This window comes from Adiantum capillus-veneris, chromosome 6 (genome assembly GCF_014529385.1).
Source record: "Adiantum capillus-veneris isolate H3 chromosome 6, ASM1452938v2, whole genome shotgun sequence".
NCBI lineage: Eukaryota > Viridiplantae > Streptophyta > Polypodiopsida > Polypodiales > Pteridaceae > Adiantum > Adiantum capillus-veneris.
This window is the reverse complement of record NC_140936.1, coordinates 129311826-129338664: the sequence shown is the minus strand read 5'-3', so window position 1 is coordinate 129338664 and position 26839 is coordinate 129311826. Positions and strand designations below refer to the sequence as shown.

At 43.9% G+C, this 26839-nt stretch overlaps 1 protein-coding gene across 1 annotated transcript in view; it reads left to right on the top strand.

Moving 5' to 3' along the window:
* LOC147456268 (uncharacterized) overlaps positions 1-24925 on the top strand; it is a 45230-nt gene extending 20305 nt beyond the window's left edge. Inside the window, exon 5 of the mRNA XM_086514788.1 lies at positions 24522-24925. Coding sequence (XP_086370914.1) covers positions 24522-24644 — 123 coding nt within the window. The 3' untranslated portion in view covers positions 24645-24925. The remainder of the gene's footprint in view (positions 1-24521) is intronic.
* Positions 24926-26839: the final 1914 nt, after the last annotated feature.

The following is a 26839-nucleotide window of genomic DNA, read 5'->3' as shown; positions in this document are numbered from 1 at the left end:
CCTGGTGTACGGACACCAGCGCGATTTACGGAAAGCTGGGCAGATTTTTGGCATTGCTTTTGCTTTCGCGTGGGCTGTTTTTGATTTCAGCTTTTGGCATTGCTTTTCCATGCAATAGGAAACGAGAGAAAGCCTCTTTGCTTTATTTCATTTAAGCAAGAGAGAGAGAGAGAGAGAAGAAAAGCCTCTTTGCTCTCTTAAAAGAAAGAGAGAGAAAGAACTTTTGCTTTATTTTTCAAAGCTTATACTTAAGCTTTTGATTTTCAGCTTTTGGGGCTCTACTCTTGGCAACCCTTGTACTCTTTAAATAAGTGGGTAGGCCACTGACAACTCAGAGCATCTGGACGCAGAGTCTGAGTGTGAGCGGCTGCCCGCACTCTTGTACTTTGAACACAGATTAATACAAAAAGAAATACCGAAAGGGGCGCCAGTCTTTGGGGCCAATATCTCTAGGCACGAACTCCGCCGGGCCAATGTCGAATCAATTATAAACTGTGAACTGTTTTGAAGTGGTTATTGGTGCTGTTGTGGTAGATTCTTGACTTGCAAGTGTTGAAGTCGGTTACAGTGGTATCCGAGCACGGCCGATTTCTCTTCTACGAGAAATCCGATGCCTAATTTTTTTTTCCGCGGCACCTATGGCTTCAGGCAAAGATCAGTCGACTCCCTCTGCATCCAAAGATGCGGGAAGGGATCACAACGAAGATTCACGCGGGGAGTATGGCCCGCCTTGGCCTATTCTGCCGGAGCGTCGAGAGATGGAGTGTCATCAATTGATCGGCGATGCAACAAAGATGATGCTCAATTTTGCGAAGGACCCAAAGTTTGCAAAATATATGAGCGAGACTTCTTTCCAGGAAGTGCATACGCAGTGGCAGAAAACCACACCACCACCCCCAAAACCCGCTCTCAAGAAACCTTCTGCTCACAAGAAATATACAGAGAAGGAATTAGAAGAGGTGGTTGATGCACGACTTGCTTAGTTTTTTTGACGCACAAAACAAAGCTAAAAAAGCACGGCAAAAAGCAGAAGAAAGGCATTGACTTCCCGGGCTATTTGGGTCGACAGACGACTTTTGAAAAAGCAAAGAAACAGAAGAAGCGTGTTCGATATGAAGGATTACTCAGTTCTTCTTCTTCTTCTTCTTCTGACAGTTCTTCTAGCTCATCTGACTAGAGCGAAGAAGACCGAAAAGGCAAAAAGCGAAGCATGAAGCAACGCTTCGGAAAGGGCAAGAAAAAGACAAAGAAGTCTAAATCTCGGCCGTGAGTGACAATTCTACAAAGGACTCGTCTATAGACAATTCAGACTCTGATGAGAGCAACTGTTATGCAAAGAAGAATTTTTTACAAAGCCAACCAATATGACTTTCTGGAAGATAAAAAGCAAGAAGGTTCGAGAGTTTAAGGAAGGTGGACGGTCAATTAAATTTGACACGTTTTTGGGATATAGAGATGCTTCGAAGGCTTTGTCTTTTGTACAGTAGTTTGACATCGCTTTCGTGGGAGGACGCTACTCAGAGCACTCTAAGATTCAGAGAGCTGCCTCTTACTTTAAGGGGAATGCTTGAACTTGGTGGTCCACGCTTCTTTTAAACAAGACTGCGCCAATTAAATGGCTGAAATTTAAGAAGCTTTTTATTTCTTCTTGGCTGACTCAAGAGTATGATCGCGATATACGAGCTGCTTGGAACTATCTTCGGATGACCAAGAAAGATATAGTGGACACTTATTGCGAGAGATTCTGGAGCTCTTTTCTACCCGCCTCTTCATTCAAGAAGATCTCGTTGAGAGAACAGATTGAGCGTTTTACCTTGGGTCTACCTACAGAGATCCGAGATCACTGCTTGGAATAGAAGTCGGCTTCTATTCAGGAGTTGATGAGTCATGCGAAACCGGGTTTTGCCATTCACTTTGGCAGTCTGACCTACCCCACCAATGAGGTCATGACACAAGGAGCCGAACAGACTTCAGCAAATGAAAGTAGAAAGAGAAAGAGCAACCCAGAAAAGAAGGATGCATGACCCAAGCTTACTCCTCAAGAGAGAGCTCGCTTCATCAGGGAGGGGAAGTGCTTTGGATGCGGGGAACATGGACATATCTCCGCGAAGTGCCCTAAAAAGGCACAGAAAGAACAGAATGACAAGGACGACGAAAAGCGTGAGAGTTTGAGAGCAGCTGAGGAAGGTGGAAGAAAAGGCAAGATGAAAACAGGACTAGTTCCAGATTTTGTGGGTACCGATCCCAACACAATGGACGAGAGTATAGAACTTTGTCGAGCTTGGGGCAAAGTGAAAGACCAAGAGGCCCTGATCTTCTTTGATGGAGGAGCCAAGGCCAACTTCATTTCATCGGAATTGGCGGCGCGGCTCGAGATCACTCCCGATCAGATGGGACCACTTGCGGAGGCTGTTCTAGCGGCACCCAGCAGCGACGTAGCCATTACACCTGTCATTGGCAAACTTCGGTTGCATTGTCAGGGGTATTTGGGGCATGAGGACTTTTACATAATGCCTTTGGAAGGTGATTCTCTTGAGAATTCCCTAGTACCACAAGAACAACGCCGTGGTCGACTATCGGGCGAGGAAAGCGACATTGACTACAGAGAAGGGCAGAACCATTGTACTTGACATTAAACTGAAGGGCGAGGCTGTCCCTATTGTATCGGCTTCGGCCATTTCTAAATTAATGAAATCCAGTCTGTTTGTTTACTTGATCTTTATGAAAGAGTTGAGTGATGAGGATAGGACAAATATGTCTAAAGTTGATAAAGAACGCCAAGATTTTCTCCACTCTCACGCCAATTGCTTCTCAGAGGGCCTACCAAGCGAGTTACCACTTGCTCGTCGTGAAGATCATACCATTATTTGATACTTGGAAGCACACCACCGAACCGGCCACCTTACCGTGTGAGCCGAGCACAGAACGAAGAGATTATGAACCAAGTGAAAGACCTCTTGGAAAAGGGTCTTGTCCAGCCTAGTACTTCACCGTATTGCTCTCCAGTGTTGTTTGTTTTGAAGAAAGACGGATCTTGGAGAATGTGCATCGATTATAGAGCTCTCAACAAAATCACCATCAAGAACAGATTTCCGATTCCTAGGATCGATGATATACTCGACAGATTACAGGGATCCTCGTGTTTTAGCAGGATTGCTTTGAAGAGTGGATATCATCAGATCAGAATCGCGCCAAGAGACGTCTACAAGACAACTTTTCGGGCGACTTTTGGGTTATTTGAGTTTTTGGTGATGCCTTTTGGCTTAACCAATGCTCCTGCGACACTTAACCGGATAATGGACAGGATTTGTCGAGAGTACAGGCTATTTGTTGGCACTTTCTTTTCGATATCATTGTTTTCTCCAAGAATGAGGCAGAACATAGAGATCATTTGCTTCAGGTCTTTCAGGCATTACGAGATCACAAGTTAGTGATTAATGCAGAGAAAAGTGAATTTTTCCTACCAGAGATACACCTTTTGGGACACATTGTGTCAGCAGCAGCAGGAGTGCAAATGGACCCGGCTAAGATAAAGACTATCCGTGATTGGCCCGATTTGAAGAATATCCATGAAGTTAGAAGCTTCTTGGGCCCGATTTGAAGAATGTCCATGAAGTTAGAATTTTTCCTACCAGAGACACTTTTTGGGACACATTGTGTCAGCAACAGCAGGAGTGCAAATGGACCCGGCTAAGATAAAGACTATCCGTGATTGGCCCGATTTGAAGAATGTCCATGAAGTTAGAAGCTTCTTGGGTCTGTGTTCGTACTACAGGCGGTTCATTCGAAAGTTTGCAGAGGTTGCTTCCCCTTTGCATATCTTGACACAGAAAGGAGTCCGTTTCTCGTGGGGACCCACAGAGGTAACTGCCTTTGAGACTTTGAAAGAGAAATTGACTACGGGACCAATTTTGACTTTGCCGGACTTGCAGAAGTCGTTTGAAGTATATTGTGATACTTGTGGTCATAGTCTGGATGTGGTCTTAAATCAAGAAGGCTAATGTCATTGCCTACGAGTGACGATTGTTCTCAAGGCCGGAATTGACAGCACAGATTTGTGGGAAAGAGCTTTTGGCGGCTATCCATGCTCTTATTCAATGGCGACATTACCTACTCGGAGCCGATTTTACGGTTTTCACAGATGATGGGAGTTTACGCTACTTCTTGTCACAGAAGCAGCTATGGGAAAAAAGCAGATGCGGTGGGCAAACATCTTGTCACGGTTTACTTCCGGATTGTCCATGTGCAGGGACAAAAGAAATTGGTGGCAAATACTTTGTCTCGAAAGCCGTTGGTTTTTTTGGCTATTTCCTTGATACATCATAGGAACTTCGAGGATATGATCGGTCAGTACGCCATAGAACAGATTTTGCAGATGTATCCAATTGAATACAGAAAGGGGAGACAGTAGCGGATTATTCCATTCGGGATGGCTACTTGATGAACAAAAAAACCATGTTGTGCGTTGCACAACCGTTGAGGGAAAAGTTTATGACCGAATGCCACTGTCCGCCTTTTACGGGTCACCGCGGCATTGCTATCGCCATGAAAGGGGTAGAGAGATACTTCTTTTGGTCGAGACTCTAGAAGGATGTGGACGAGTTTGTGTGCAGTTGGTTGGTATGCCAGAAGGTCAAGTTGACATGCATAAGCACAGGGATTGTTACAACCTTTACCCATACCCACCCGCCTCTGGGAAAGTGTTACAATGGATTTCATCTCCCGAGAACACAGCGTGGGCACGATTGTTTATCGCCCAGGTCTTCAGATTACATGGCATGCCTGAGACAATTATCTTCGATAGGACCCCAGGTTCACGAGTTTGTTTCGGACGGCTATTTGGGAGAACATAGGCACGCGGTTGTAGTTCTCGTCATCGTTCCACCCGCAGACCGACAAGCAATTAGAGATTGCTAATTCAATGAAACACGATTAACTCTTTGATGGGGAAGGTGCCATTTGAGATTCTTGAATTTGCTACGAAGGTTTCACCCTTCCTTAGCACGAAAGATAAGATTTTTCTTTGAAGCCGACCAGTTCACGAGGGACTTGGTTCGGAAGGCTTTGCAGAAATTTCAGGAAAGATAGAAAAAGGCAGCAGATCGCCATCGTCGTGATTCGAAATTGAAGGAGAATGATTGGGTGCTCTTACATTATGGGAAGGCACGCTCGAGAAAGAAAACAAAAGGGAAAGGAGCGGCTTCTTTGTAAGCTTAGCATGACATAGTGTGGACCTTTCCAGGTTTTTCGAAAAGATAAATGATATCTCCTTTGGACTGAAGCTGTCAGAATACTTGGAGGATTTACATTGTTTTTCATGTGAGTCTCTTGAAGCCTTTTGAAGGCGATGTGCTTGTTGATTAACAACCCGAAATGGACGAAAACGAGCAGATACTCGTTCCAAAACAGAAATTGGTAGAGAAAGAAAGAAAGAAGGTAAAGCGAACTGACGGTTCTTGGTTAAATTCAAGACCTACTTCGCATTGGATGCCAAGCGAATGGAGGAGGAAGACCTAGCAGATATTCCTCGGAATGTGAATCTTTACCTTGAAGCTTTTGGTTTGGCATAGTCTACCTTAAAAGGAATCCAGAATTCAGCTTGGTCGGAGATCTGGTGCAGTGGGTTTGCACAAGAGGGGAGTTACTCCGCTCCTTTGTCAACAGATGCCTCGATTTTTCAAATACTAGAGTCACTGATGTCTCTTTGAGCTTCAGGGATATTGAGAGCTGACAGTATTCTGCTAGATGACTTTATGAAATGAAATTCCGGATTATGAAACTAATTTGTTCTTGACTTGTTTTTAAGTGCAGGAACTGATAGACGAAATGACTGTAGTGTTTTGGTCTAAATGATCTCGAATAGACAAGCGGTTAGTCAATCTGGCATCTATGAGGTCTCGATTGGATCTAGATGCGATTGCTAACTACATTGCCGATAAATCATGGTCTAAGATCCGAATGAATGTTGATTTGTCATGTGATGTCCTGTGATGACTACTGATGTCCTGTGATGTAACAGACTTGGACACTCCAAGTCAAGAATCAACCGCGACAGCACCAAATAACCACGTCAAAACAATTCACAGATCACAATAGATTTGCACTGGCCCGGCGGAGTTCCGTGCCTAGAGATATTGGCCCCAAAGACTGGCGCCCCTTTCGGTATTTCTTTTTGTATTAATCAATCATCAAAGTACAAGAGAGCGGTAGGGTTTCACTCTCAGACTCTGCGTCCAGATGCTCTGAGAAGTGAGGCCCTCACCACTAATTTAAAGGTTACAAGGGATGCCCAAAAGCAGAGCCCCAAAAGCATCAAATCAAAAGCAATTGCTCTCTCTCTCTCTCTCTCTCTCTCTCTCTCTCTCTCACAGAGAGTCAAAACATGAAAGCAAAAGCATTCTCTCTCTCTCTCTCTCTCTCTCTCTCTCTCTCTCACAAAGAGTCAAAACATGAAAGCAAAAGCATTCTCTCTCTCTTTCTCATTTAAGTAGAGAAAAAGCGAAATTTGCGTCGCTCATCATTTTTCAAATTTTTTTTAAAAAAAATAAAAAAATAATCCGCCTCCGCGATTTCCGGAAATTAGGGTTTCTGGCAGAAATTAGGGTTTCTACTGTCTGCCACGTCGTCACTTTGTGACATACCCCCCTCTTGAAAGCATTGTAATCGACCGCGATTACGCCTGCAAAACCGACAAAAGCCATAAACCGTCTTAGCAGACACTGACTGTTAGTACCTACGTACTAGGAACACACATCTAGCACATGTACAGAATCGACAGTCACATCACACGACATCACAGGACATCACCAGACATCACAGGACATCACATGACATTCAATATTCATTCGGATCTTAGACCATGATTTATCGGCAATGTAGCTAGCAATCACATCTAGGTCCAATCGGGACCTCATCGATGTCCGATTGACTAACCCCTATTGCAACCATGTCTATTCGAGATCAATCAAACCAAAATGCTGCAGTCATTTCGGCTATCAGTTCCTACACTCACAAGAAGTCAAGAACAAATCAGTATCATAATCAGGAATTCCATTTCATAAAGTCATCCAACAGAATACTGTCAGCTCTCAGTATCCCTGAAGCTCAAAGAGACATCAGTGACTTTAGTATCAAAATCGAGGCATCTGTTGACAAAGGAGTGGAGTGACTCCCCTCTTGTGCATCCCACTGCACCAGATCTTCGGCCAAGCTGAATTCTGGGTTCCGTTTGGAGTAGACTATGCTAAACCAAAACATTGAGGTAAAATTTCACAATCCGAGGAGTATCTGCTAGGTCCTCCTCCTCCATCCACTTTGCATCAAATGCAGGAAAGTTCTTGAACTTAACCAAGAACCGCCTTCGGACTTTACCTTTCTTCGTATCATTATGTGCCAAAATCTGTTCAGGAACAAGGATCTCCTCGTTTTCTTTCACTTTGGGTTGCTCATCAGGCTCCCCATCATCAGGCACATCACCCTTAACAGGTTTCAAGAGACTCACATGCAATGCATTGTGAATCCTCCAAGTGTCTGGCAGTTTCAATCGGAAGGAGACATCATTTATCTTGTGAGTAATCTGGAAAGGTCCGTAGTATCACATACTAAGCTTTGGAAAAAGCCTCTCCTTTCCCTTTTTCTTTCTTAGGTGTGCCTTCTCAAAAGTAAGAGCACCCAATCATCCTCCTTCAGTTTCCAGTCGCGACGATGGCGATCCGCTGCCTTTTTCTGTCGTTCTTGAGACTTCTACAAAGTCTCGCGAACCTTGGCAAAAGCTGTATCCAAGTCTCGCGAATATTCATCCGCTTCAAATTTCTAATCTTTCGTGCTCAGGAAGAATGGAACCTTCGCAGCAGTTTCAACAATCTCACATGGCGTCTTCCCCGTCGAAGAGTGTATCGTGTTATTGTAGGCAAATTCCACCAAAGGTAAGTTCTTTTCCCATTGAGTCTTCTGATGCGAGATACAAGACTTCAATAAATCTAAAATCACTGAATTGGCAATCTCAGATTACCCGTCAGTCTGCAAGTGGAACGATGACGAGAACTGCAACCGCGTGCCAATGTTCTCCCAAATTGCCTTCCAAAACAAACTCATAAATCTGGGGTCTCTGTCGGAGACAATCGTCTCAGGCGTGCCATGTAATCGGAAAATCATCGTGATCATTCTGTATTCTCGGGTGATAAAAAAAAATGAAATCCATTTCAATATTTTCCCAGGGGCGGGTGGGTATGGGTAAAGGCTGTAACAATCCCTGTGCCTTATGCCTGTCAAACTTGACCTTCTGGCATACCAAGCAACTGCGCACAAACTCTTCCACATCCTTCTTCAGTCTCCGCCAAAAGAAATCTCTCTCTACCCCTTTCATGGTGGTAGCAATGCCGCGGTGACCCGTAAAAGGTGGACAGTGGCAATTAGTCATAACCTTTTCCCTCAACGGCTGTGTAACGCACAACATAGTCTTTTTCATCAAGTAGCCTTCCCGAAGGGAGTATCCAGCTACTGTCTCCCCATCCCGTATCCGTGTGAAAATATCTGCAAAATCTGTATCTGTGGCACACTGATCGACCATATCCTCGAAGCTCCTATGATGTATCACGGAAATAGCCAGAACCAACGGTTTTCGAGACAAAGCATCTGCCACCACATTCTTCTGTCCCTGCACATGGACAATCTGGAAGTGGAACTGTGACAAGATGTTCACCCACCGCATCTGCTTTTCCGAAAGCTGCTTCTGTGACAAGAAGTAGCGCAAACTCTGATGGTTTGTAAAGACAGTAAAATCCGCTCCGAGTAGGTAATGCCGCCACCGAGTAAGAGCGTGGATAACCGCCAAAAGCTCTTTCCCATAGATCTGTGCTGTCATCTCCGGCCTAGAGAACAAACGGCTCTCGTAAGCTATGACATGGCCTTCTTGCATCAAGACCGTACCCAGACTACGACTACAAGCATCACAAAATACTTCAAATGACTTCTGCAAGTCCGGCAAAGTCAAATCTGGTCCTGTAGTGAATTTCTCTTTCAATGTCTGAAAGACAGTCACCTCTGTGGGTCCCCACGAAAAAGGTACTCCTTTCTGTGTCAAGGTATGCAAAGGGGAAGCAACCTTTGCAAACTTTCGTATGAACCGCCTGTAGTACGAACACAGTCCCAAGAAGCTTCTAACTTCATGGACATTCCTCAAATCGGGCCAATCACGGATAGTCTCTATCTTGGCCGGGTTCATTTGCACTCCTGCTGTTGACACAATGTGTCCCAAAAAATGTATCTCTGGTAGGAAAAATTCACTTTTCGTAGCATTAATCACTAATGTGTGATCTCGTAATGCCTGAAAGACTTGAAGCAGATGATCTCTGTGTTCTGCCTCATTCTTGGAGAAAACAATGATGTCGTCGAAGAAAGTGCCAACAAATAGCCTGTACTCTCGAAAAATCCTATCCATCATCCGGTTAAATGTCGCAGGAGCATTGGTTAAGCCAAAAGGCATCACCAAAAACTCAAATAACCCAAAAGTCGTCCGAAAAGTTGTCTTGTAGACATCTCCTTGCGCTATCCTGATCTGATGATATCCACTCTTCAAGTCAATCCTGCTAAAGCACGAGGATCCATGTAACCTGTCGAGTATATCATCGATCCTAGGAATCGGAAATCTGTTCTTGATGGTGATTTCGTTGAGAGTGCTATAATCGATGCACATTCTCCAAGATCCGTCTTTCTTCAAAACCAACAACACTGGAGAGCAATACGGTGAAGTACTAGGCTGGACAAGACCCTTTTCCAAGAGGTCTTTCACTGAGTTCATAATCTTTTCATTCTGTACTCGGCTCACACGATAAGGTGGCCGATTCGGTGGCGTGCTTCTAGATATCAGATCAATGGTATGATCTTCAGGCCCTCTCAAAAGCAATCGGCATGAGCGTGGAGAAAAAAAATCTTGGCGTTCTTTTCTTCAGGTCAAAACATATTCAACTTTTATCCATCGTTCAGTTCTCCCAAAAGAATGAGTAAGAAAACTGAAGTTCATCAAGTACAATCTCTAAGCCCTTCATTTATCAAAGTCGCTTTCTCGGCCCGGTAGTCAACCACGGCGTAGTTCTTGTGGTACCAAGGGATCCCGAGTAGAACGTCACTCGCGTGCCCTGAACACCCCTGTCATTGCAAACGAAGTTTGCCAATGCTCGGTGTAATGGCAACATCCCATTCGGGTGCCAGTCGAACTACCTCCGCCTGTGGCGTCAGTCTGTTGGGCGTAGTTCCAAATCGAGCCGCCAATTCCAAGTGAAAAGAAGTTGGCCTTGGCTCCTTCAAAAGAGCTTCCTGATCCTTCACTTTGCCCCGAAAGCGGCAAAGTTTGTACTTTCATTCATTAGATTCGGTGCAGGTCCCACGCCATGTGGTACCAGTTCTGCTTTTCTATCTGCCTTTTCTGCCACATTCCTCAGCTGCTCTCGAACTCTCAAATCTGTCGTCGTCTTTATCATTCTGTTCTTTCTGTGCCTTATCAGGGCACTTTGCGGAAATATGTCCATGTTCCCCGCATCCAAAGCACTTCCCCTCTCTGATGAAGCGAGCTCTCTCCTCAGGAGTAAGCTTGGGTTGTGCATCCTTTTTCTCTGGCTTGCTCTTTTTCTTTCTATTTTCATTCCCAGAAGTTTGTTCGGCTCGTTGTGTCATGGCCTTATCTGTGGGGTAGGTCAAACTGCCAGAGTGAATGGCAAAGCCCCGCTTCGCATGACTCATCAACTCCTGAATAGAAGCTGACTTCTGTTCCAAGCAGTGATCTCGGATCTCTGTAGGTAGACTCAAGGTAAACCGCTCAATCTGTTCTCTGAACGAGATCTTCTTGAATGAAGAGGCGGGTAGAAAAGAGTTCCAGAATCTGTCACAATAAGCATTGATTGTATCTTTCTTGGTCATCCGAAGATGGATCCAAGCAGCTCGTACATCTCGTTCATATTCTTGCGTCAACCAAGAAGAAATAAAAAGCTTCTTAAATTTCAGCCATTTAACTGGTGCAGTCTTGTTTAAAAGAAGCGTGGACCACCAAGTACGAGCATTCCCCTTAAAGTAAGAGGCAGCTCTCCGAATCTTGGAGTGCTCTGAATAGCGTCCTCCCGCGAAAGCGATGTCAAACTGCTGAAAAAAGACACAGCCTTCGAAGCATCCGAGTATCTTGAAAAAGTATCAAACTTGATCGAGTGGCCACCTTCCTTAAACTCTCGGACTTTCTTGCTTTTATCTTCGAGAAAGTCATACTGGTTGGCTTTGTAAAAATTCTTCTTGTTCGCATAAAACTTTCCGTCATCGGAATCTGAGCTGTCTGTAGACGAGTCCTCAGTAGAACTGTCAGTTTCTGGGCGAGATGTAGCCTTCTTTGCCTTTTTCTTGCCCTTTCCAAAGCGTTGCTTCTTGCTTCGCTTTTTACCTTTTCTGTCTTCTTCGCTCGAATCCGAGGAGCTAGAAGAACTGTCAGAAGAAGAAGAAGAAGAAGAATTGGGTAGGTCTTCAAACTTGACGCGCTTCTTCAATTTCTTTGCCTTGTCAAATGTCGACCGACGACCCAAATATCCCGGGAAGTGAGTGCCTTTCTTCTGCTTTTTGCCGTGCTTTTTGGCTTTCTTTTGCGTGTCAAAAAGCTGAGCAATCCGTGCATCAACCACGTTCTCTAGTTCCTGCTCTGTATATTTTCTTGGAGGCAGAAGGTTTCTTGAGAGCGGGTTTCGAGAGTGGTGTTGTGGTTCTTTGCCACTCCATCTGTACCTCTTTCAAAGAGGTCTGGTTCATATATTTCGCCATCTTCGGGTCCTTGGCAAAATTGAGCATCATCTTTGTTGCATCGCTGATCAACTGGCGACGCTCTATCTCTCGCCGCTCCGCCTAAGTAGGCCAAGGCGGGCCATACTCTCTGCCTGAATCTTCGTTGTGATCCCAGCCTGCATCTCCAGATGCAGAAGGAGTCGACTGATCATTGCCTGAAGCCATAGGTGCCGCGGAAAAAAAATTCGGGGATCGGATTTCCCGTAAAAGAGAAATCGGCCGTGCTCTGATACCACTATAACAGACTTGGACACTCCAAGTCAAGAATCAACCGCGACAGCACCAAATAACCACTTCAAAACAATTCACACATCACAATAGATTTGCACTGGCCCGACAGAGTTCCGTGCCTAGAGATATTGGCCCCAAAGACTGGCGCCCCTTTCGGTATTTCTTTTTGTATTAATCAATCATCAAAGTACAAGAGAGCGGTAGGGTTTCACTCTCAGACTCTGCGTCCAGATGCTCTGAGAAGTGAGGCCCTCACCACTAATTTAAAGGTTACAAGGGATGCCCAAAAGCAGAGCCCCAAAAGCTTCAAATCAAAAGCAATTGCTCTCTCTCTCTCACAGAGAGTCAAAACATGAAAGCAAAAGCATTCTCTCTCTCTTTCTCATTTAAGTAGAGAAAAAGCAAAATTTGCGTCGCTCATCATTTTCCAAAATTTTTTTTAAAAAAAATAAAATAATAAAAAATAATCCGCCTCCGCGATTTCCGGAAATTAGGGTTTCTGGCAAAAATTAGGGTTTGCAGGAATTTTAGGGTTTCTGGCAGAAATTAGGGTTTCTGCTGTCCGCCACGTCATCACTTTGTGACATGTGATGTCGTGTGATGTGACTGTCGATTGGTATATGTGTGTTCCTAGTGCGTAGGTACTAACAGTCAGTGTCTGCTAAGACAGTTTATGGCTTCTGTCTGTTTTGCAGGCGTAATCGAGGGCGATTACAATGCTTTCAAGAGGGGGGTATGTCACAAAGTGCTGACGTGGCTGGCCGAAACCCTAATTCTGCCCAAAACCCTAATTCTGTTGAAACCCTAACCCTAAAATCTGAAACCCTAATTCTGTCCTAACCCTAACCCTGATTCGCTGATGTGGCGGGCTGACACGTGGTCTGGTATACGGACACCAGCTCGATTTACGGAAAGCTGGGCAGATTTTTGGCATTGCTTTTGCTTTTGCGTGGGCTGTTTTTGATTTCAGCTTTTGGCATTGCTTTTCCACGCAATGGGAAAAGAGAGAAAGCCTTTTTGTTGTATTTCATTTAAGCAAGAGAGAGAGAGAAGAAAAGCCTCTTTGCTTTAAGGAGAGAGAGAGAACTTTTGCTTTATTTTTCAAAGCTTTTACTTAAGCTTTTGATTTTCAGCTTTTGGGGCTCTGCTTTTGGCAACCCTTGTACTCTTTAAGTAAGTGGGTAGGCCACTCACAACTCAGAGCATCTGGACGCAGAGTCTGAGTGTGAGCGGCTGCTTGCACTCTTGTACTTCGAACACATATTAATACAAAAAGAAATACCGAAAGGGGCGCCAGTCTTTGGGCCAATATCTCTAGGCACGGAACTCCGGCGGGCCAGTGTCGAATCATTTGTGAACTGTGAACTTTTTTGAAGTGGTTATTGGTGCTGTCGTGGTAGATTCTTGACTTGGAGTGTCCAAGTGGGTTACAAACTGCTTGGAATCATCTTCAGATGACCAAGGGAGATTCGATGGACGCTTATTGCGAGAGATTTTGGAACTCCTTTCTACCAGCCTCTTCATTTACGAAGGTCTTGTTTAAGGAACAGATTGAGCGGTTTTGCTGTAGACTTCCTACAGAGATCCGAGACTACTACTTGGAATAGAAGTTGAACTCTTTTGAAGAATTGATGGGTCATGTGAAATGGGGTTTTCGATACATTCGGGAAATTTGACTTACCCCACTGATCAGATCTTGACTCGAAGAACCCAACATACCTCTCACAATGAAAGTAGAAAGAGAAAGAGAAAAAGGTCCCAGAACAAAGAAAAATAAGATACACGTCCCCGACAGACTCTTAGAGAAAGGGTTATCTATCTCAAAGAGGGGAAGTGTTTTGGATACGGGGAACATGGGCACATCTCCGCAAACTGCCCCAAAAAAAGGCACAACAAGGACAGACTGAAGATAGGCCAGAGAGTTCTAGAGCAGCTGCCAGCAGAGGAATGTGGCAGAAAAGGTAGATGAAAACAGAACTGGTACCACGTTGCGTAGGGCCTGAACCGAATTAGATGAACGAAAGTACAAACTTTGCCGCATTTAGGGCAAAGTGAACGATCAGGAAGCCCTCATTTTCTTTGATGGAGGAGCCAAGGCCAACTTCTTTTCACTTGAATTGGCGGCTCGATTTGGAATTACGTCTGACAGGTTGAGGCCACAGGCGGAGGTAGTTCTAGCGGCACCTGCACGGGATGATGCCATTACACCGATCATTGACAAACTTCTTTTGCAATGTCAGGGGTGTTTAGGGCACGAGGACTTCTACGTAATCCCCTTGGGAGGTTGTGACGTCCTCCTCGAAATCCTTTGATACCATAAGAACAATGCCGTGGTTGACTATTGGGCTGAGAGAGCGACTTTGACAAATGAAGACCTTTAACTGAATGATGGACAAGATTTTCAGAGAGTACAGATCTTTTGTTGGCTTTTTCTTTGATGGCATTATTGTCTTCTCCAAGGATGACGCAGAACATAGAGAACATCTGCTACAGGTCTTTCAGGCATTGCGAGATCACAAGTTGATGATTAATACAAAGAAAAGTGAATTTTTTCAACAGAGATACACTTTTTGGGACACATTGTCTCAGCAACAGGAGTGTAGATGGACTCCGCCAAGATTGAGACTATACGTGATTGGCCCAATTTGAAGAATTTCCATGAAGCTAGAAGCTTCTTGGGCTTATGTTCTTGGCGGTTCATTAGAAAGTTTGCAGAGGTTGCTTCCCCTTTGCATTTGTTGACACACAAAGGAGTCCCTTTCTCGTGGGGACCCACAGAGGTAACTCCCTTTCAGACTCTGAAAGAAAAATTGACTATAGGACCAGTTTTGACTTTGCTGGATTTGTAGAAGTCATTCGAGGTATTCTGTGATGCTTGTGGTCGTAGTCTGAGTGCGGTCTTAATGCAAGAAGGCCATGTGTTTCCTTATGAGAGTCTATTGTTTTCAAGACCGGAATTGACAACACAGATATATGAGAAAGAGCTTTTGGCGGTTATCCATGCTCTTACTCAGTGGCGATATTACCTACTGGGAGCCGATTTTACAGTCTTCACAGAGCACCAAAGTTTACGCTACTTCTTGTCATAGAAGCAGCTATCAGAAAAGCAGATACGGTGGGCGAACATCTTGTCACAGTTTCACTTCCAGATTGTCCATGTGCAAGGATAGAAGAACTTGGTGGCAGATGCTTTGTCTTGGAAGCCGTTGGTTCTGGCTATTTCCGCGATACACCATACAAGCTTTGAGGATATGGTCAATCAGTATGCCACAGATCCAGGTTTTGCAGATATAATCGGTTGAATACAGAATGGGAAGGTAGTAGTGGGATATTCCATTCGGGATGGCTACTTGAAGAAAACAATGTTGTGTGTTACACAGCCGTTGAGGAAAAAGGTTCTAACCGAATGCCAGTGTCCACCATTTACGGGTCACAGTGGCATTGATACCACCTTGAAAGGTGTGGAGAGATACTTCTTTTTGCCGAGACTCAAGAAGGACGTGGACGATTTTGTCTCCAGTTGCTTGGTATGCCAGAAGGTCAAGTTTGATAGGCATAAAGCACAGGGATTGTTACAGCCTTTACCCATTCCCACTCGCCCTTGGGAAAGTATTGCAATGGATTTCATTTTTGATCTCCCGAAGACGCAGAGTGGGCACAATGGTATCTGGATTGTTATTGACAGATTTGGCAAGCAAGCTCATTTCATTCCAATAAAGAAAACAGTCAAGCCAGATCACTTAGCAAGACTGTTCATTGCCCAGATATTCAGATTACATGGCATGCCCGAGACAATTGTTTCTGACAGAGATCCCCGATTTACGAGTTTGTTTCGGAAGGCTATTTGGGAGAACATTGACACACGGTTGCAGTTCTCGTCATCTTTCCACCCGCAGACAGATGGGCAATCTGAGATTGCAAATTCAGTCGTATTGGATTTGTTGAAATCTTCTTCTTTGGATCAGAAGACTACATGGGAAAAGTATTTTGCCCTTGGTGGAATTTGCCTACGATTCACTCTTTGCTGGGGAAGGCGCCATTTGAGATTATTGAATTTGCTCTGAAGGTTCCACCCTTCCTTAGCACGAAAGATAAGATTTTTGAAGCCGACCAGTTCACGAGGGACTTGGACTTGGTCCGGGAGGCTTTAGAGAAAGACATAAGAAGGGAGCAGATCGACATGGTCACGATTTGAAATTAAAGGAGAACGATTGGGTGCTCTTACGTTTTGAGAAGGCACGCCTGAGAAACGAAAAGGAACGGCTTTTTCCAGAGCTTCGCATGAGATTCTATGGACCTTTCCGGATAAAAGAAAAGATAAACGATGTTTCCTTTAGACTGAAGCTGCCTGATACTTGGAGAATTCACAATGCTTTTCATGTGAGTCTCTTGAAGCCTTTTAAAGGCGATGTGCCTGATGATGGGGGGCCAAATAAGCAACCCAAAGTGGAGGAAAGCGAGGAGATTCTCATTCCAGAACAGATATTGTCACATAAAGATAGAAGGATAAAAGGTAAAGCGATAAGACGGTTCTTGGTTAAATTCAAGAACTATCCCGCATTGGATGTGAAGTGGATGGAGGAGGAGGACTTGGCAAATACTCCTCAGATTGTGAACCTTTACCTTGAAGCATTCGGTTTAGCATAGTCTACTTCGATAGAACCCCAATTTCAGCTTGGGCAGAATTTGGTGCAACGGGTTTGCACAAGAGGGGAGTCACTCCGCTCCTTTGTCAACAGATTGCCCCAAATTTTTGATAATAGAGTTACTAATGTCCCTATTGGGTTTCAGGGATACTGCTAAGCTGACAGTATTCTGCTGTATGACTTTATGAACTGGAATTCCCGATAATGAAAATAGTACTGATTGATTTGTACTTAACTTGTTTGAGTGCAGGAACTGATAGACGAAATGACTGCAGCATTTTGGTCTGATAAATCTCTATAGACATGATTGCAATAAGGATTAGTCAATCTGACATCTGAGAGGTCTCGACTGGATCTAGATGCGATTGCTAAATACGTTGCCGATTAATCGTGGTCTGAGATTGGAATGATTGTTGAATGTGATTTGTCATGCGATGTCCTGTGATGTCAAGTGATGTCCTGTGATGTGACTGTCGATTGGTACATGTGCTAGATGTATTGTTCCTAGTGCGTAGGCACTAACAGTCAGTGTCTACTAAGACAGTTTATGGCCTCTGTGTTTTGCAGCCGTAATCGAGGGCGATTACAATGCTTTCAAGAGGGGGGTATGTCAGAAACCGTGACGTGGCATGGCCCTAGTATCAAGTGGGGCAGCAGACCAAACACACGGTTGGCAGACAAACCCGAAAAAAGCGTTGACATGTTGACGTGGCAGATTTCCGGATTACGGGCCGTAAATCCCGCTGACAGTGCTGACGTGGCTGGCCGTACGGATCCCCGCTTTTCACGCTGACAGTGTACAGAAATTAGCTTTTTGCGATGCTGAAAATCTACGCAAGCTAATTGGGAAGCTTTTGGAAATAGATGCTTTATTTTACAAAGCTTTTAAAAGAACAGCTTTTGGGGCCTGCTTTAGGGCATCCCTTGTAACCTTTAAATTGGTGGGCAGGGCCTCACAACTAAGAGCATCTGGACACAGAGTCTGAGAGTGAGAGCCCTCCCACTCCCTTGTACTTTGAGCACAGATTAATACAAAAAAAAATACCGAAAGGGGTGCCAGTCTTTGGGGCCAATACCTCTTGGCATGGAACTCTGTCGGGCCATGTCGAATCAATTATGAATTGTGAATTGTTTTGAAGAGAATCACTGTTGTGTCGCGATAGAATCTTGACTTGGAGTGTCCAAGTTTGTTACACGAGGTCTCTCTAAAGGGTGGCTATGTGGAAAGGCTTGTGCGGCTACATCATGTAGTGCGTTTGTCAGAGGGCGCCCTGGGTTCTCCACGTAGAGGTGCATGTATATCTCATCAATATAGATAGTCTTTGTCTCCCTCTTAAATGTATAGCGAGTGGGCTTGGGTGCTTGCGACGGTGCAACTATACTTTAAGAGAAACTAAGCGAAAAATGCAAGACAACATGATCCACTACTATGCCAATTGGCCTAGGGCCCACCACAAAATCATCAATACATGGAATGAAACTGAGTGTAGTCATGACATAATCCATTGTACGAGCTCCATGATGGTGGGGGAAACAAGTGAAACTGCTCGACTCAAGGATTCTTCCGATACCATTCAGGATGGCTAAACCATGTGCACTACCCATCTCTGTAAGAAATCTGCCATACTCCGTCTGCTTTCTATCATGTGAGACGTTGTATAGACCCATGTCAGTGGTATCAAGCTCTCTCAACATCTCTGTAGAGGTGTCATAGAAGACAGAGTGGCACTGCGTTGTCCTCGCGTTGAAATCTTCAAAAATCATGATATCAACATCTCTGGAAAATTCCCGTATTTCCTTATCCAAAATAGTAAATGGTGATTTCCTCTGGGCATCGCATAAGCTGATGTACAAGGTGCAAAATAGCATATATCTCAGTCTCACCCACATATGATCATCTGTGCGAGCAATGTGTGTCATTGGTTGTAACTCCTCCTTGTAAAGTACAGCCACTCCGCCAGACCCTTGTCCCTTGTCGTCTCCTGTCTACTGGCCGACTCCCATCTATATCCACTAGCATTTGGTTAACTCTATCCAGGTGCTTAATGCGTCTCTGAGTAAAGTAAGTCTCTCCTAATGAAGCTATACGACAGGATCTGTTTCAGTTGGATACATAGAGGACATGGATGCAGCCTAACAGGAGCTGGGCACATAGATGACAACATATATAGAGATATTTCTCTAGCTCACAGAGGATGGGTTCTTATCACACTCATTAGTCCCACAGATTACGATGTGCTATTGGACAGATTCGGACATCATCACATGAGTTGGATACCGAGACTAGCTAATGCCAACGGCTTTTTCAGCTGAGGCGAGGTTGTGCCATCTGTGTCAGAGAGCCAGAGACAGAGCTTCAATGGCCCCTTGATAGGCGTCTCTTGCGGCATTTCTTTTGATATTGTTGAATTGTTGTGGTTACAATTGTTTGAATGAGGCCTCTCACAAAGTATTAGGCCTGTCACAAAGTATTTGAGTGCCATTTGGCCCTAGCCTCTTATAGGCAATTGGCCCCAAAAGCAATTAAAAATTACGTGCTATTTATAGTATGGGTGTTGTGGAGAGTAAACTCGGGCACCTGAGATCACTTTTATCCACAAAGTAATCTCAGGTATCCAAGATTACGTTGCCTGCAAGGCACAATTCTAGGTCAAAACAAATGTGGGCGCTCGTACATCATAGGTGTTGTAATCATTCAGGCGAGGGATGGATAACTGCAATCTACACACTCTTAGTACTTCAAAACAAGAGAGAGAGAGAGAGAGAGAGAGAGAGAGAGAGAGAGAGAGAGAGAGAGAGAGAGAGAGAGAGAGAGAGAGAGAGAGAGAGAGAGAGAGAGAGAGAGAGAGAGAGAGAGAGAGAGTCCACACGAGACACGGAATGTCGCCTTGGTAACTCTTCAAGATGAACCATCTTTGGGGCTAATTTGATGCACCTTTGGATCGTCTCGATGTGGGATTGCGGATGGCCACCAAGGGGTGCTGATTTGCACTCTTGATGTGAGAGGAATGAAGGGCTGAAAATGCAAATGCTGTTGAGACCGACGGACAGCAATAGGAGCACTTGATGCGGCGAGGTAATGGCTGAGGAGAGGCTCAATGGGCTGCCGAAGTACTGGACCACAACGGGAAGGCTAGCGAGTGCAAATCCGAGCCGGTTCCGGTGAGGAAAAGGCTGAAATCTGAAAATGCTAGGGTTTATTTGTCGGAATAGGCAAGCGCTGGCTGATCTGTGGCCGTGGAGCAAAAACGCCAAGGCTGATCTGGTCCAAAAGCACTAGGGCTTATATGGGTGCCAAAAACGCCAAGATGCTCTGCTATTGGCGCTAGCCTATTTGATGCCAAAATGTTGGGAGAGCTGCTCCCTGATAGGCAAGAATTGGGCCTAAGAACTTCTGAAGGCTTAGGTAGGGCAAAAGTGGAAGACAAAGTGTCACAAAATGATGACGTGGCATGTCCACGTGGAAACATACAAATTTCAAGATTAGAAGCTGTTCCAACTTATAGGGTACCCGTCCCATGGGGCCCTGGGGACGCTAGAATAAATAAAAAAGCCAAATCATGTGGACGTGCTGACGTGGTAGGGTTGTACGGATGCTTCCATGTTTTCCATTGGCTGCTGACATGGCACTGTACGGAATTCCGTGATTTGTGTTGGCAGCTTTTGGGGCGCCAACTCTTGGACGAGATGCTTTTGGAACTTGTAGCTTTTCATGTGATTGCTTTCGAGGCTCTGCTTTTGGAGCATCCCTTGTAAGAATAAAAGAGTCCTTGGGGCCTCACTTTGCAAAGCATCTGGACGTAGAGTGTGAGAGCAGAGGTCCCTTGGGAGTTGTACTTGGCAATGGATAATGATAAAGAAATACCGAAAGGGCGCCTGACTTTGGGGCCAATACCTCTGGGCACAAAACTACGTCTAGGCCGTGTCAACTCTCTCTCTCTCTCTCTCTCTCTCTCTCTCTCTCTCTCTTAAAGTGATTTTGAAGTTTCTGTTTGTGTGTTGCTATTGACTTCTCGCTTGGAGTGAACAAGCTTGTTACAGTGGTATCAGAGCTCAGAAAGATTCTTCTTGTATGGAGGATCCGATCCCTTTTGCAGCGCACACGAATTTTCGAGGAGAAGATGATAGAACAGTCGAGATTTCATCTTTATGTGAAAGAATCTTCGTGTCCGGACCCCGGACTTATTAGCCACTCCCACCCTTCGCACATCGCGCCATTGGGCGCACTCCCGTCTTCACCCCTGTGTCTTACAGGGCATAAGCCATAAAGAACCCCAGATTACACATGGGTTCTCGTGGAGAATTTGACAGAGATAACACCTCTTGGTGGGTAGGCAAAGAAAAGTTGAAATCTGACGCGGGAACTGAAGAAAATAATGAAGATTTGGACAAATTCTTGGCGGAAAAGTTTGCCAGAGCAGAGTACAAACGTGAGCTGCAGGTTGACAGGTGTGAAAAGATTGATCAAGTACAGAGGGTGGTAGACAATAGTGTTGCTAGATCCACATGAAACTTATGTACGAAACAAGGTTTCATAGGTATGGAACGAGTCTCAAATATCTTTCGAAACATAAGAACCACGGTATATAAAAAACTCAAATATATAACCATATTTAATTATTCCACTGAGATTTCCTATAAACATGGTTCAAAACACTCAACCTTATAGACACAATTAAGCAGAAAAAGTCACAAAGAACATATCACGTGATGCATCTCATTGGCAACTGCTACCAATCTAGTAAAATTTCAATGTTTAAGGAAATACAAGTTTACAGCTAGAGCATGCCACAAAGTACAATCTCCGCCATTTTGAATTATTAGTTTGATAAAACTTAGGAATAGATATATAAGCTATCAGCCAATGAGCATTCAAATGCTCAAAATACATATTGGAACTCTTGATGCACTCATAGCAGTATTCAATCATCTCATCCAGATAGATATCTTGATGCACTAGAATCACTTTCACTTAGCCATCCCATCCATATCTCACCAATCTTCTAACAAATGTCTAGATGCACTAAGTTCATCAAATCATTCTTCAGATAAAATGCTGCAGACATTAATCTTTCCAACACGTACTCTTAACAATACATGCATAAAAGTCTAAAGAGAATGTTCAATCTAGGAAATTGCCAATTCAATGTACATATTGTCATAAAGTCATTCCGCAAAATACTGTTAGTTTGTTAGTATCCCTAAATCTCAAAGAAGCTTTATTCAATCTAGGCAATCTGTGACAAAGGAGTGGAGTGGCTCCTCTTTTGTGCAATCCGTAATGCACCAAGTTCAACCTGCGGATTTATCGGTAACTTTCGGAATAGGCAGTCCAAAAGCCTCAAGGTACAACTCAAAACTGAAGAGAATTTGCCAAGTTCTCCCCCATTCACTTTGCGTTGAGAGCCAAAAAAGTGCCATTGACCAAATTCTTTGGTGGACCTAGCTTACCTTTCTATTCTTTTCTTGTGCCGTGTGACCTGTTGGTAGCCTGGCTATTCTCCTCTGTCCACTAGCACCTCAATCTAAATCTTTGGAATTCTCTGATGAACTATCAGCTGAATTCTTTGTTTCTTCGCAACTCTTTGATGAATTATCATCTGATTCCCTTGCTTCTTCGGGTTCTTTCTTTTCCTTGGAAGACTCTTGTTGTATCGAGGTGGACACTAGGTGGACACTGACTTGTCCATAGGATAGGTCAATGAGCTAGCATGCACACCAAAACCTTGCTTGGCATGTCCCATTAGCCTTTGAATGGATCTGACTTTTGCCTCGAGCAGTTTCGTCGAATCTCTTTTGGTAGTCTGCAACAAAACCGGTCAATCTGGTCCTTCAAAGAGATGCTTCGAAACGAGGACACTGGCAAAAGGGTATCCCAAAACCTCTAGGAATACTCAGCCAAAGTGTCTTCTTTCTTCATTCTCATATGATGCCAACCCGCCCGTTACATCTTCTTCATATTTTTCTGATAGCCATGCAGATGAAACTTCTCTTGAATTTTATCCACTTCTTAGTTGCTTCTCTATGAAACAACAGATTAGACCCATGTTTGTGCGTTTCCTTTCAATTAAGATGTTGCCCTTTGTACCTTGAAGGAAGAAGTTCCGAGAACAATCTCCTGAAAAGGCAATGTCAATTTTTGGTATAAATTCAAGGGCTCGATAGGTGTGTAGCCTGAAAATGTGTCAAACTTGATTGCTTGACCCCCATCCTTGAACTCCTTGGTCTTCTTTCTCTCTTTCTCACTGTCTGAACTCTTAGAATAGGACGAGATCCGCTCCTCTAAACTGCTAGATTGCTTTCTATGCATTTTAGAATTTTTCTTGGATCTACTTTTCTTGCTTTTCAGGATTTTTCTCCGCTTCTTCCGCCTTTTCTCATCCTTACTAGAACTAGAGGAAGATAAACTAGCGGAACTCTCTAAAGACGAAGAAAAATTTGGATCATCCTTGAAACAAACACGCTTCTTGGATCTTTTAGCCACCTCGAAAGTCGATTTCTAGCCCAAGTCATCGGGAAATCTACTGATTTGATCTTCTTTCATTGCTCTTCTTCTGACAGTGCTTTAGGCTTTTCATCAATTGGTTTGTCTTCTCGCAAGAGCTTAACTCTTTCAGTGAGTACAATTTCTGCTTTTCTGCCTTGGCTTTGCTTTCTACTTCATTACCGATTTGACAAGAGAATGGACAAGCTCTTGCCATCTGGAGTGAACCTTGTCAAGCGGGTAATTCTTCAGGTGATTCACATATATATTTCGAGTCCTTGGAGTACTTGATCAATCTTTTCATGTACGTGTCAAGCTTTGTGGAGATTCCCTGCCGGGAATTTGCCTAAATCTCCCGAGTCCTTGGAAAATTTGCCAATTCCTCTGTTCCCTCGTCAAGCATGTAAGTCTTTATTGGATCAGGCAGATGAGGGACTGGCACAGAAGAATGTTCCCCTGGATTAGAGCGGAACATTCTTCTACTTGTATAGGTGGAGACAGGGTATGGACCTATTTGGCTTGGGTGAAAGTCTCGCTGTGACAGAGATTACCAGGCCTTCTTTGAGAATTTTTGTCATACAAGATAGGGAGGCGCCTAGATGTTTTACTTGGTTGGTGTAGACCCCATCCAGTAGAGGTCGGGGTCTGATCCCCTCTATCAAAGTTATCCTTCACTTCTCTTGTGTGAAGGATCCGCCACAGTTCCATCTTTCTTCCTACTATTCTTTGGGAAGATATATGGCAGAGAGTCTTCTTCCTTGGGCTTCCTGCACATTGTTTTGTTCCTGGCCCTTGTTTTGCTTGTGGGAGACCTGGTCATAGGGAGGAAGTCTTATGGTACGGGAACTTCCAGCAGAGTTGATGAGAGGTCAAGAGATCCAGATGAAGAGAGGCGAAGAAAGGGGGATGAATGAGACAGATGCAGTCAGAGGTGCCTCAAGTTATTTTAGTTTATAAGCATAGGGGCTGCACTCGTGGCTGTACCCCCTTTTTCCCCTATGGAGCCTGGTGGCATGTTATTTGACTCTTTCCCTTTAGATAGTTCTGATGGAGATGATGCTCCTCTTGCTGTATTGATGAGACAATATGAGAGGAGTTTTTGGCCTCTTGTATCTAATAGAGTTGCTTATGTTAGGAAATCTGAGAGGTTGAAAAACAAGTAGTAGCCTTGTTTCTTCAGTTGTATATGTTAGTTTGGATATTTCCTCTGATGATTTTTGTATTATGATGCCCTCAAGATGTTTATTAATAGAAAATATTTCCCACAGAGAGAGAGAGAGAGAGAGAGAGAGAGAGAGAGAGAGAGAGAGATTTTTAAAAATGGGCTGATGGTTATGTAATTGCAGGTTTTTGCACTCTGCAAGAGTATTAGAGCTTTTGCTGTTTTATTCAGACGAGGCAGGACTCCTCCAGTACCGGAGCGCTTGCAATTAAATCTGAAGGCCCGGAAACAGTCTTTAGAGGACTAACTTGATTTGCTTTGCACAGCAGCTCAAATTTGAGCAGTAGTTGTAGTGCTGGCAATATGTCTTGGTTGTTTGCATCAACCCAAGGTGCTATATCCACCATTTAAAGGTCGGTGAACTTGTTGGTGCCACTTGCAAGAGTTAATATTGATAGTGGCAATGTAAAGCCATCTCATCTATGTACATAACGGTGCGACAAGGGATAAGGCGAAACACAGAGGACATTGTTTTATCCTAAAATTTGAGTAGATAGAAATTGGTTTAAATGATGTTAAGTTTCTCCAGCTTAGGCTTCAATGTTGTAAATGAACCTCTTCTGTGTCTTGCGCGCACGCATGCACACCATGTCATCATTTTCATCTTTCTTGAATGGTCTAGATAAAGTGCAGGCAGCAAGGAGAGAATTGTGATGAAAGATAATTACTTTGATTTGCTCGCATATGTTGAGCATGTAATGGTGGGCTCTGGAGGCAACGTGAGCCGTTGTGCCCATATCAAGGCACAGAGACAATCTGCTTTGTTGCAATGTACTATTAGTTGATAAGCTTGCACATGATGCATAACCTCTACGCGCACGCACACAGTCAATGGTCAGAGTTGTCAAAATTCAGGCTACTATATATAATGCATATTTTTCTGAACTGTCTAAAAATGTTGCCAAAGCATATGATTATTTTTAAGCTATAGGTTATATTGCTTTCCTAGTTTGTAAATGGCTAAATATATCTCTTTAGTAATTAGGACTTGGAATGTTGAGTGACAGGTCATTCAACCTTTTGCAGAAGGTAGTAGCTCATCTCTCTCTCTCTCTCTCTCTCTCTCTCTCTCTCTCTCTCTCTTTCTCTCTCTCTCAATCAACACACACTCTTTCAAAAGTATTTTTTCGCCGTCAGCGTGGAAGAATGGAGAGCCCTATACATGGCACTTGATGGAGGTAGACATACACTCGATGTGATGGATTGAGTGATTGAAATTTTCTTTGATATTTCATAAAATTGTTTTAGAATGCCAATGTGACCCTTCACCTTGTTTGCTTGAGTGAACTGAAAAAAACCAAGAGCAATGAGGCCATCCACATGGCACAAACCCTTGAAACTTGGAGTATGAAGTAAGCCTTAGGTTATGTCCTAAGTGGTGGCATAGAGAGTACACAATTCATATTGTGGTGAATGTAGAGAAGGATGGGAAGTGGGCACTTTTTTTGTCTCAACCGTGCTTACTCGTTATCTCACTGAAGCACATTACTGCAAATCAGTGTTTGTGATTGTGTTCTCTTTCTGCATGCATACCTTCATCGATTACACACACACACACACACACACACACACACACACACACACACACACAAGGACACATGCATGCACACACAATCTTTTATATGGGCATTGAAATCAACTAAATACCTTGAGGTAGTGAGGGCTACCTATATCTGTACCTATAGTGTTTTTTTCTTTACTACATGTGTGACTTGATGATGATCAGGCTTAGGCTTTGGCTTCTCAACGTACGGGTTGTGGGTTCAATTCCCCCGTTGGATCCCCTCTAGAGGAACACCTTGTGCTCACCTAGTGTACATGTTACTAGGGCTCTTGCCCTTGAACACTCAAGTGCATCCTCCTCTTGGGGTGGGTCACTTGAGGAGGAGGAGGTTCTTAGCTTGTTGCTATGAGTTCTCTCCATTATTTCCAGTCCATGTGGTGTATCAATTAGGTGGCCAGATGGTGCCTATGTATGGCTTTTGCCTAATGGTACACGGCCCTTGCCCGACTATCTTTCGTGCCTAATATTTGGAAGGGATAAGCACCTCCCCATATGGGCCCCCTAGTGTTGTAAAAAATAAAAATAAAAATGATGATAATCAATTTTATCTGTGAAAAGAAAGAGCACCATTTTTCATTAGCCCACCTTAGATATCTTTATGCATTGTATTTTATCACATAGTTCAAAGTTATTTTTTTTGTGCCATCGAGTACATAAAGAAATATTAGTTTTGAGAGCTTTTCTCCATTACAAGCCTTTTCTAATAGTAGTAGGAAAAATTGCAAACTACATTGTGACGAGTCAAGATAGAGAGTCATTAAGATCTCAGCCTCTCAAATTTAGGTGGATCTTATGATATAAGAAATATAGAGGTTGTTTGATCCTATAGAGAAGAGAATGCAAGAAGAGCCTACACAAAACTTTGCACACCATACTCT